Source organism: Oncorhynchus gorbuscha, linkage group LG08 (assembly GCF_021184085.1).
Source record: "Oncorhynchus gorbuscha isolate QuinsamMale2020 ecotype Even-year linkage group LG08, OgorEven_v1.0, whole genome shotgun sequence".
In the NCBI taxonomy this organism is placed as follows: Eukaryota; Metazoa; Chordata; class Actinopteri; order Salmoniformes; family Salmonidae; genus Oncorhynchus; species Oncorhynchus gorbuscha.
Genome location: NC_060180.1, coordinates 74,932,227 through 74,944,912, shown reverse-complemented (window position 1 = coordinate 74,944,912; position 12,686 = coordinate 74,932,227). Strand labels below are relative to the sequence as shown.

General features: G+C 42.4%; 1 protein-coding gene across 3 annotated transcripts in view; it reads right to left on the bottom strand.

The window, feature by feature from the left end:
- The window catches only part of LOC124042184 (receptor-type tyrosine-protein phosphatase mu-like), a 621,881-nt gene that overhangs the window by 417,210 nt on the left and 191,985 nt on the right, over positions 1–12,686 (bottom strand). For all 3 annotated transcript variants that reach the window (XM_046360586.1, XM_046360587.1, XM_046360588.1), the window contains exon 3: positions 3,091–3,365. In XM_046360586.1, coding sequence (XP_046216542.1) covers positions 3,091–3,365 — 275 coding nt within the window. The remainder of the gene's footprint in view (positions 1–3,090; positions 3,366–12,686) is intronic.

Genomic DNA, 12,686 nt, shown 5'->3' with positions numbered 1-12,686 from the left:
CACATGACTGTAAGTCGCTTTGGATAAAAGCGTCTGCTAAATGGCATATATTATATTATTATTATTAATAGGCCATTGTTGTGTCTGCTCTGCCACTATAATCAGATGTGAGTAACTATGTATCGCTGACCTCCAAAATGAATCTACTTGAAAAAGGACAATAAAGCATTGTATCATACTAATATATAATATATAGACTAATATATAATATATATATATATATACTAATATATCATATATATATATACTAATATATCATAGATATATATACTAATATATCATATATTACATATTAATATATCATATATTATATACTAATATATAATATATATAATAATAATAATAATATAATATAATTTATATAATATATATATACTAATACTAATATATAATATATATATACTAATACATAAATACTAATATATATATATATATCCACTACCGTTCAAAGGTTTGGGGACACTTAGAAATGTCCTTGTTTTTGAGAGAAAAACACATTTTTTTGGTCCATTAAAATAACATCAAATTGATCAGAAGTACAGTGTAGACATTGTTAATGTTGTAAATGACTATTGTAGCTGGAAACGGCTCATTTTTTAAAAGGAAGGACAACAGTTTTCAACTGTGCTAACAAAATTGCCAAAGGGTTTTCTAATGATCAATTGGCTTTTTAAATTGATCAACTTGGATGAGCTAACACAACGTGTCATTGGAACACAGGAGTGATGGTTGCTGATAATGGGCCTCTGTACACCTATGTAGATATAGATAGATCAGCCGTTTCCAGCTACAATAGTCATTTACAACATTACCAATGTCTACACTGTATTTCTGATCAATTTGATGTTATTTTAATGGACAGAACATTTGCTTTTCTTTAAAAAACAAGGACATTTCTAAGTGTCCCCAAACTTTTGAACGGTAGTATATATATTTACTTTATATAATTTTGTATGTTATTGAAAATACTACCGCCGTTATAGGTAATGTAAGGTAAACCAAGGTAAGGTAAAGGGTAGCTATTGGTTAACTATTTAACAATATATATATATATATATATATATATACAATTATATTAGTTTATTATAGATGTATAGTATTGAAAACACTACCCTAATTTAACACACCTGATTCTACTAATTAGCTGCTCAACAAGCCCTTAACTAGCTGAAAACCTACTGGACAGTAGATCTCCAGGAAGAGGGTTGGACTGAAAACCTAAAGGACAGTAGATCTCCAGGAAGAGGGTTGGACTGAAAACCTACAGGACAGTAGATCTCCAGGAAGAGGGTTAGACTGAAAACCTACAGGACAGTAGATCTCCAGGAAGAGGGTTGGACTGAAAACCTACAGGACAGTAGATCTCCAGGAAGAGGGTTGGACTGAAAACCTACAGGACAGTAGATCTCCAGGAAGAGGGTTGGACTGATAACCTACAGGACAGTAGATCTCCAGGAAGAGGGTTGGACTGATAACATACAGGACAGTAGATCTCCAGGAAGAGGGTTGGACTGAAAACCTACTGGACAGTAGATCTCCAGGAAGAGGGTTGGACTGATAACCTACAGGACAGTAGATCTCCAGGAAGAGGGTTAGGCTGATAACCTACAGGACAGTAGATCTCCAGGAAGAGGGTTGGGCAGCCCTGGTATAGGTAATGTAAGGTAAGGTAAGGTAAACTAAACTAAACTAAGGTAATGTAATGTAAAGTAATGTAAACTAAGGTAACGTAAGGTAGGGTAAGGTAATCTAAGGTAAGGTAAGGTGAGATAAGGTAAGGTAAACTAAGGTAAGGTAAGGTGAGATAAGGTAAGGTGAGATAAGGTAAGGTAAACTAAGGTAAGGTGAGATAAGGTAAGGTAAACTAAGGTATGGTAAGGTGAGATAAGGTAAGGTAAACTAAGGTAAGGTAAGGTAAGGTGAGATAAGGTAAGGTAGGGTGAGATAAGGTAAGGTGAGATAAGGTAAGGTAAACTAAGGTAAGGTGAGATAAGGTACGGTAAACTAAGGTAAGGTAAGGTGAGATAAGGTAAGGTAAGGTGAGATAAGGTAAGGTAAGGTGAGATAAGGTAAGGTGAGATAAGGTGAGATAAGGTAAGGTAAGGTGAGAGATAAGGTAAGGTGAGATAAGGTAAGGTAAACTAAGGTAAGGTAAGGTGAGATAAGGTAATGTAAACTAAGGTAAGGTAAGGTGAGATAAGGTAAGGTAAACTAAGGTAAGGTAAGGTGAGATAAGGTAAGGTAAACTAAGGTAAGGTAAGGTGAGATAAGGTAAGGTAAGGTGAGATAAGGTAAGGTGAGATAAGGTAAGGTGAGATAAGGTAAGGTAAACTAAGGTAAGGTAAGGTGAGATAAGGTAAGGTAAACTAAGGTAAGGTAAGGTGAGATAAGGTAAGGTAAACTAAGGTAAGGTGAGATAAGGTAAGGTGAGATAAGGTAAAGTGAGATAAGGTACGGTGAGATAAGGTGAGATAAGGTAAGGTAAGATGAGATAAGGTAAGGTGAGATAAGGTAAGGTGAGATAAGGTGAGATAAGGTAAGGTAAGGTGAGATAAGGTAAGATGAGATAAGGTAAGGTAAACTAAGGTATGGTAAGGTGAGATAAGGTAAGGTAAACTAAGGTAAGGTGAGATAAGGTACGGTAAACTAAGGTAAGGTAAGGTGAGATAAGGTAAGGTAAGGTAAGGTGAGATAAGGTAAGGTGAGATAAGGTAAAGTAAACTAAGGTAAGGTAAGGTGAGATAAGGTAAGGTGAGATAAGGTAAAGTAAACTAAGGTAAGGTAAGGTGAGATAAGGTAAGGTGAGATAAGGTAAAGTAAACTAAGGTAAGGTAAGGTGAGATAAGGTAAGGTAAACTAAGGTAAGGTGAGATAAGGTAAGGTAAACTAAGGTAAGGTAAGGTGAGATAAGGTAAGGTAAGGTGAGATAAGGTAAGGTAAGGTGAGATAAGGTAAGGTGAGATAAGGTAAGGTGAGATAAGGTAAGGTAAACTAAGGTAAGGTAAGGTGAGATAAGGTAAGGTAAACTAAGGTAAGGTAAGGTAAGGTGAGATAAGGTAAGGTAAGGTGAGATAAGGTAAGGTAACTCACCTGATAGAAGTTGGGCCAGTAGGTAGAGATGGCCAGTTCTACCTGTACCCAGGCTCTAGTAGCTGGCCCAGACACGTTCCAGACGGGCATGCCCAGTGGACTGTTGTTCTCTCTGATGTACACGTTGAGCTGCCCCGGTCCCGCCCCCTCGCGGCCAGACAGGAAGTACTGGAAGATGATACAGTGAGTGTCATTCTCCTTCAGCTGGGGAGTCAGGAGTAATGCCTTCTGACCAGCGAAACGCCCCGACGTGTTGACCATTATGAAGGCTGAATCTGGGGCAGCAGAGGAGAGGAGAACATTAAATGGAGGTCAGAACTGTGTAGCTGGGGGGTCAGAACTGTGTAGCTGGGGGTCAGAACTGTGTAGCTGGGGGTCAGAACTGTGTAGCTGGGGGTCAGAACTGTGTAGCTGGGGAGGTCAGAACTGTGTAGCTGGGGGGGTCAGAACTGTGTAGCTGGGGGGTCAGAACTGTGTAGCTGGGGGTCAGAACTGTGTAGCTGGGGGGTCAGAACTGTGTAGCTAGGGGGTCAGAACTATGTAGCTGGGGGTCAGAACTATGTAGCTGGGGGTCAGAACTGTGTAGCTGGAGGGGTCAGAACTGTGTAGCTGGGGGTCAGAACTGTATAGCTGGGGGGTCAGAACTGTGTAGCTGGGGGGTCAGAACTGTGTAGCTGGGGGGGGTCAGAACTGTGTAGCTGGGGGGGTCAGAACTTCGTAACACAGACAGGATCACATCCAACCAAACCAAAATGATTTACAGATGAAGGATCTTCCTTTAACCAGTATTGTTGCAGCAAAATAATGATGTCGATACATGATTTGAACGTTTATAACCCTAAGGTTTAATCGGTTGTTAGGCCACTAGTTAGCCAGATTTGGCTACATGAAATGTGCAGTACTGTTAATTAATATTGCCGTGCGTTAGTGCTGGGTTTTCAGTGAATTGATGTCAATCATGAAGCTTTCCTGCGGTGCAGGAAAATTCTCAGCAACAAAAGACTGATCAAATGAAGATCCTACACCTGTAAATAGCATTGAGCAAAAGACTGATCAAATGAAGATCCTACACCTGTAAATAGCATTGAGCAAAAGACTGATCAAATGAAGATCCTACACCTGTAAATAGCATTGAGCAATAGACTGATCAAATGAAGATCCTACACCTGTAAATAGCATCACACAGCAGTGGAGAGGACGCCACTTTGGGGAGGGAAGACAATAACAGCTATTATTAAATTAAATTAAATAGAATTGTACTTGTCACATTTTATTTTACCTTTATTTAACTAGACAAGTCAGTTAAGAACAAATTCTTATTTTCAATGATGGTGGGTTAACTGCCTGTTCAGGAGCTGAACGACAGATTTGTACCTCGTCAGCTCGGGGATATAAACTTGCAACCTTTCGGTTACCAGTCCAATGCTCTAACCACTAGGCTACTCTGCATAAACAACAGGTGTAGATTAACAGTGAAACACCCTTCCCAACAATATAGAGAAGAAGACAATGGAAGGAAAATAATAACACGAGGGATAAATACCCAATGAGGAATGATAACATATACAGGAAGTACCGGTTACCGAGGCGATGTGCAGTGGTACAAGGTCATTGAGGTAGACATGTACATGTAGGTAGGGGTAAAGGATAGATAATAGACAGTATACTGTAGGTAGGGGTAAAGGATAGATAATAGACAGTAACAGCAGTATACTGTAGGTAGGGGTGAAGGATAGATAATAGACAGTAACAGCAGTATACTGTAGGTAGGGGTAAAGGATAGATAATAGACAGTAACAGCAGTATACTGTAGGTAGGGGTAAAGGATAGATAATAGACAGTAACAGCAGTATACTGTAGGTAGGGGTAAAGGATAGATAATAGACAGTAACAGCAGTATACTGTAGGTAGGGGTAAAGGATAGATAATAGACAGTAACAGCAGTATACTGTAGGTAGGGGTAAAGGATAGATAATAGACAGTAACAGCAGTATACTGTAGGTAGGGGTAAAGGATAGATAATAGACAGTAACAGCAGTATACTGTAGGTAGGGGTAAAGGATAGATAATAGACAGTAACAGCAGTATACTGTAGGTAGGGGTAAAGGATAGATAATAGACAGTAACAGCAGTATACTGTAGGTAGGGGTAAAGGATAGATAATAGACAGTAACAGCAGTATACTGTAGGTAGGGGTAAAGGATAGATAATAGACAGTAACATAGACAGTAACAGCAGTATACTGTAGGTAGGGGTAAAGGATAGATAATAGACAGTAACAGCAGTATACTGTAGGTAGGGGTAAAGGATAGATAATAGACAGTAACAGCAGTATACTGTAGGTAGGGGTAAAGGATAGATAATAGACAGTAACAGCAGTATACTGTAGGTAGGGGTAAAGGATAGATAATAGACAGTAACAGCAGATACTGTAGGTAGGGGTAAAGGATAGATAATAGACAGTAACAGCAGTATACTGTAGGTAGGGGTAAAGGATAGATAATAGACAGTAACAGCAGTATACTGTAGGTAGGGGTAAAGGATAGATAATAGACAGTAACAGCAGTATAAAGGATAGATAATAGACAGTAACAGCAGTATACTGTAGGTAGGGGTAAAGGATAGATAATAGACAGTAACAGCAATATACTGTAGGTAGGGGTAAAGGATAGATAATAGACAGTAACAGCAGTATACTGTAGGTAGGGGTAAAGGATAGATAAGACAGTAACAGCAGTATACTGTAGGTAGGGGTAAAGGATAGATAATAGACAGTAACAGCAGTATACTGTAGGTAGGGGTAAAGGATAGATAATAGACAGTAACAGCAGTATACTGTAGGTAGGGGTAAAGGATAGATAATAGACAGTAACAGCAGTATACTGTAGGTAGGGGTAAAGGATAGATAAGACAGTAACAGCAGTATACTGTAGGTAGGGGTAAAGGATAGATAATAGACAGTAACAGCAGTATACTGTAGGTAGGGGTAAAGGATAGATAATAGACAGTAACAGCAGTATACTGTAGGTAGGGGTAAAGGATAGATAATAGACAGTAACAGCAGTATACTGTAGGTAGGGGTAAAGGATAGATAATAGACAGTAACAGCAGTATACTGTAGGTAGGGGTAAAGGATAGATAAGACAGTAACAGCAGTATACTGTAGGTAGGGGTAAAGGATAGATAATAGACAGTAACAGCAGTATACTGTAGGTAGGGGTAAAGGATAGATAATAGACAGTAACAGCAGTATACTGTAGGTAGGGGTAAAGGATAGATAATAGACAGTAACAGCAGTATACTGTAGGTAGGGGTAAAGGATAGATAATAGACAGTAACAGCATATACTGTAGGTAGGGGTAAAGGATAGATAACAGTAACAGCAGTATACTGTAGGTAGGGGTAAAGGATAGATAATAGACAGTAACAGCAGTATACTGTAGGTAGGGGTAAAGGATAGATAATAGACAGTAACAGCAGTATACTGTAGGTAGGGGTCCTCTGACAAGGATAATAGATAGATAATAGACAGTAACAGCAGTATACTGTAGGTAGGGGTAAAGGATAGATAATAGACAGTAACAGCAGTATACTGTAGGTAGGGGTAAAGGATAGATAATAGACAGTAACAGCAGTATACTGTAGGTAGGGTTTCAGTAAAGGATAGATAATAGACAGTAACAGACAAAACAGTATACTGTAGGTAGGGGTAAAGGATAGATAATAGACAGTAACAGCAGTATACTGTAGGTAGGTAAAGGATAGATAATAGACAGTAACAGCAGTATACTGTAGGTAGGGGTAAAGGATAGATAATAGACAGTAACAGCAGTATACTGTAGGTAGGGGTAAAGGATAGATAATAGACAGTAACAGCAGTATACTAGGTAGGTAGGATAGTAACAGATAGATAAAATCAGATAAAAGGATAGATAATAGACAGTAACAGCAGTATACTGTAGGTAGGGGTAAAGGATAGATAATAGACAGTAACAGCAGTATACTGTAGGTAGGGGTAAAGGATAGATAATAGACAGTAACAGCAGTATACTGTAGGTAGGGGTAAAGGATAGATAATAGACAGTAACAGCAGTGTACTGTAGGTAGGGGTAAAGGATAGATAATAGACAGTAACAGCAATATACTGTAGGTAGGGGTAAAGGATACTGTAGGTAGGGGTAAAGGATAGATAATAGACAGTAATAACAGCAGTGTACTGTAGGATAATAGACAGGGCAGTAACTGAGGTAGGATAATAGACAGTAACAGCAGTATACTGTAGGTAGGGGTAAAGGATAGATAATAGACAGTAACAGACAGTAACATGTATACAGGGGTAAAGGTAGATAACTGTAGGTACTGGTAGGGGTAAATGATAGATAATAGACAGTAACAGCAGTATACTGTAGGTAGGGGTAAAGGATAGATAATAGACAGTAACAGCAGTATACTGTAGGTAGGGGTAAAGGATAGATAATAGACAGTAACAGCAGTATACTGTAGGTAGGGGTAAAGGATAGATAATAGACAGTAACAGCAGTGTACTGTAGGTAGGGGTAAAGGATAGATAATAGACAGTAACAGCAGTATACTGTAGGTAGGGGTAAAGGATAGATAATAGACAGTAACAGCAGTATACTGTAGGTAGGGGTAAAGGATAGATAATAGACAGTAACAGCAGTATACTGTAGGTAGGGGTAAAGGATAGATAATAGACAGTAACAGCAGTGTACTGTAGGTAGGGGACAGTAACAGCAGTATAGGATAGATAATACAGTAACAGCAGTATACTGTAGGTAGGGGTAAAGGATAGATAATAGACAGTAACAGCAGTATACTGTACTGTAAAGGATAGGACAGTAGCAGTATAAGGATAGATAATAGACAGTAACAGCAGTGTACTGTAGGTAGGGGTATAGGATAGATAATAACAGACAGACAGTAACAGCAGTGTACTGTAGGTAGGGGTATAGGATAGATAATAGACAGTAACAGCAGTGACTGTAGGTCCCCAGTCCAAAGGATAGATAATAGACAGTAACAGCAGTGTACTGCTATGCGGATGACACACTGTAGGTAGGGGTAAAGGATAGGTAATAGACAGTAACAGCAGTGTACTGTAGGTAGGGGTATAGGATAGATAATAGACAGTAACAGCAGTGTACTGTAGGTAGGGGTATAGGATAGGTAATAGACAGTAACAGCAGTATACTGTAGGTAGAGGTAAAGGATAGATAATAGACAGTAACAGCAGTGTACTGTAGGTAGGGGTAAAGGATAGGTAATAGACAGTAACAGCAGTATACTGTAGGTAGGGGTAAAGGATAGATAATAGACAGTAACAGCAGTGTACTGTAGGTAGGGGTAAAGGATAGATAATAGACAGTAACAGCAGTGTACTGTAGGTAGGGGTAAAGGATAGATAATAGACAGTAACAGCAGTGTACTGTAGGTAGGGGTAAAGGATAGATAATAGACAGTAACAGCAGTGTACTGTAGGTAGGGGTAAAGGATAGATAATAGACAGTAACAGCAGTGTACTGTAGGTAGGGGTAAAGGATAGAATAGACAGTAACAGCAGTGTATGGGCATAAAGAGGCAATGCAAATAGTCTGGGTAGCCATTTGATTAGATGTTCAGGAGTCTTATGTCCTGGGGGTAGAAGCTGTTTAGGGTTCTGTTGGTTCCATCTGTTGCTACATTGGTATTGCTTGCCGTGCGGAAGCAGAGAGAACAGTCTATGACTTGGGTGGCTGGATTCTGACAATGTTTAGGGCCTTCCTCTGACACCGCCTGGTATAGAGGTCCTGGATGGCAGGAAGCTTGGCCCCTGTAATGTGCTGGGCCGTACTCACCACCCTCTGTAGCACCTTAATAGTGTGGTCAGCAAAGTTTCCTTATGTAGAGATCGAAGACCGTGTGAGGACTGTGTGTTGTTCTCAATCATTGACTCTGACAGGGTTAGGGTCAGTACCATGTCAATTCCAGTCAATTAAGTAAACCAAATAACAAATGTTCCTATTTGAAAAGCATTGAAGATAATTGGATTTTGATCCAATTTGTTATTGATTTTCTAGTGTACTTCCTGAATTGACTGGAATTTAAATGGAATTGACCCTTAACCCCAAGGAGAGCAGTTGATATATCACATATTATGAACTGGGTGGTTCGAGCCCTGAATGCTGATTGGCTGACAGCCGTGGTATATCAGAACATATACCATGCGTAAGCTCCAGTTACTTTGGTAACCTGTTTATAATGGCAATCTGGCACCTTGGGGGTGTGTGGTATATGGCCAATATACCACGGCTAAGGGCTGTGTTCAGGCACTCGGCGTTGTGTCGTGCTTAAGAACAGTCCTTAGTGTCACGAATATTACCGAAGGTGACTCCCCTTCTTGTTCGGGTGGCACTCGGCGGTCGTCGTCGCCGGTCTACTAGCTATCGCCGATCCGTTGTTCTGTGTTCGTTTAGTTTTGTCTAATTGGTAGCACCTGTTTCTAGTTTGGTTGTTAGGATAGGGTTATATATAGTCTGTTCAGCCCGCTTCTGTTTCGTGCGGGCTTGTTCGTCTGTTTTGTTGGTTGAGTGTATTTTGTTGTATTTTGGGTTTCACGCTGTCCGTTTATATTTCTGTTCATTTGTGTTTTCACTTTGTACGTGTTATGTTTCCGGGACATTAAAGCGTGTTGTTTTTCCCACATCTTTTGCTCTCTGCGCCTGACTCCACACCTCTTCACTCATTACTGTGACAGAAGCCCGCACCCCGATATGGAGTCAGCAGGAGCAGCGACCACTCCTCTTCCCACTATGGAGGAGAGAGTCCAACATCACACATCCATCCTCCATCGCCTATGATCAGCGATGGATCAGATGATGGAGAGGATGGATCGTTGGGAGAGGAATGGTTTCCCTACTACCCCACCGACCCTCCCACCAGCAACTCTACCATCTGCCCCATCTGGATCCGGTTCCAGCGCTCTGCACATGACGCCTCCGAGGAATTACGATGGAACAGCGACAGGGTGCCAGGGATTCCTGCTGCAATTAGACCTCTACCTGTCCACCGTTCGACCGGCCCCCTCAGAGGAGGAGAGAGTAGGGGTCCTCATCACCTGCCTGACTGGTAGAGCCCTGGAGTGGGCTAATGCGGTCTGGAACGGGCCCGACTCGGCGAGAGACAACTACCCGGAGTTCATCCGCCATTTCAGGGCCGTGTTCGATCACCCTCCAGAGGGTCGTGCGGCAGGTGAGAGATTGTTCCATCTGAGACAGGGGACGAGGAGCGCGCAGGACTTCGCGCTGGAGTTCCGGACCTTGGCTGCGGGAGCAGGGTGGAACGACAGGGCCCTGATAGACCATTACAGGTGTAGCCTGAGAGAGGACGTCCGTAGGGAGCTGGCCTGTCGGGATACTACACTTGGCCTGGATGGACTGATAGACCTGTCGATCCGGTTGGACCATCTGCTAGCTGCTCGTGGACGTTCTGAAAGGGTCTTGTCAGTTCTACCTCCTGATCCTCCTGCCCCTATTCCGATGGAGTTAGGAGGTACCGCATCAAGGGAGATCGGAGGAGGAAGCTCCTCCTGTACCAGTTGTGGCCGGAGAGGGCACACGTCTGGTCGGTGCTGGAGGAATTCATCTGGGAATCATGAGGGCAGGCAGAATACTCATCGGTCACCCCAGGTGAGTAAGCACCACACTCTCCCAGAGTTTCCTGTTGGTCACATGTTCCTATTAATTTGTTTCCTAAATTATTCTCCTTCTCTCCAGCATAAGGCACTGGTAGATTCAGGCGCAGCTGGAAACTTTACAGATCGCGGACTCGCTCAGAGGTTGAGGATTCCGTTAGTAAAAGTAAACCCCCCTTTTCCCGTGCACTCTTTAGATAGTCGACCATTAGGGTCAGGGCTGGTGAAGAAAGCCACAATTTCGTTGGAGATGATTACGCAGGGGAATCACAAGGAGCGAATTAGTTTGTTCCTTATCGATTCACCTGCGTTTCCAGTTGTTCTGGGGATTCCCTGGCTGGCTATTCATAATGCTACGATTTCGTGGAAACAGGGAACTCTACAGGTGTGGTCTGATGAGTGTTCAGGCAGGTGTGTAGGGGTTTCCATCGGTGCTACAACGGTGGAGAGTCCAGACCAGGTTTCCACCGTGCGCATTCCAGCTGAGTATGATGATTTGGCTATCGTTTTCAGTAAAAAGAAAGCGACCCAATTACCACCCCATAGGCAGGGGGATTGCGTGATACATCTCCAGGTTAACGCTGCACTTCCCAGGAGTCATGTGTATCCTTTGTCTCAGGAGGAGAAGGGGGCTATGGAAAATTATATCACCGAGGCTCTGGGACAGGGGTACATTCAGCCCTCCATGTCACCTGTCTCTTCGAGTTTCTTTTTTGTGAAGAAAAAAGATGGTGGTTTGCGTCCGTGTATTGATTATAGAGGTCTAAATTCCATCACAGTGGGTTTTAGTTACCCACTACCTCTCATTGCTACGGTAGTGGAATCATTTCACGGAGCGCAGTTCTTCACTAAACTGGATCTCAGGAGTGCTTATAATTTTGTGCGTATTCGGAAGGGAGATGAGTGGAAAACTGCATTTAGCACTACGTCGGGCCATTATGAGTATCTCGTCATGCCATACGGTTTAAAGAATGCTCCAGCTATATTTCAATCCTTCGTGGATGAAATACTCAGAGACCTGCACGGACAGGGTGTAGTGGTTTATATTGACGATATTTTGATCTACTCCGCTACACGCTCTGCGCATGTATCTCTTGTGCATAAAGTTCTTAGACGACTGCTGGAGCATGACCTGTATGTGAAGGCGGAGAAATGTGAGTTTTTCAAACAATCAGTTTCCTTCCTGGGTTATCGTATTTCCAGCTCTGGTTTGGTAATGGAGGGTGACCACGTTAAGGCCGTGCGTAATTGGCCGACTCCGACCACGGTAAAGGAGGTGCAGCGGTTCTTGGGATTTGCCAATTACTACCGGAGGTTTATGCGGGGTTTTGGTCAGGTAGCTGCCCCTATTACCTCACTGCTGAAGGGGGGACCGGTGCGTTTACAGTGGTCAGCAGAGGCGAACGGAGCTTTTCATAAGTTGAAGGCGATGTTTACTAAGGCGCCGTTGTTTGCACATCCGGACCCTTCTTTGGCGTTTATAGTAGAGGTGGACGCATCCGAGGCTGGGGTTGGAGCGGTGCTCTCACAGCGTTCGGGTGTGCCACCGAAGCTCCGCCCCTGTGCCTTTTTTTCAAAAAAACTCGGGCCAGCGGAGCGAAATTATGATGTGGGGGATAGGGAGTTGTTGGCTATGGTTAAGGCCCTGAAGGTGTGGAGACACTGGCTTGAGGGGGCTAAGCACCCTTTCCTTATCTGGACTGACCATCGTAACCTGGAGTATATCCGATCAGCTAGGAGACTGAATCCTCGTCAGGCAATGTGGGCCATGTTTTTCACCAGATTTCGTTTCACTGTCTCATATAGACCAGGTTCCCTCAACACTAAGGCTGACGCGCTGTCAAGACTCTATGACACTGAGGACAGGTCCATCGATCCTACTCCCATCATTCCGGCAGCTAAGCTG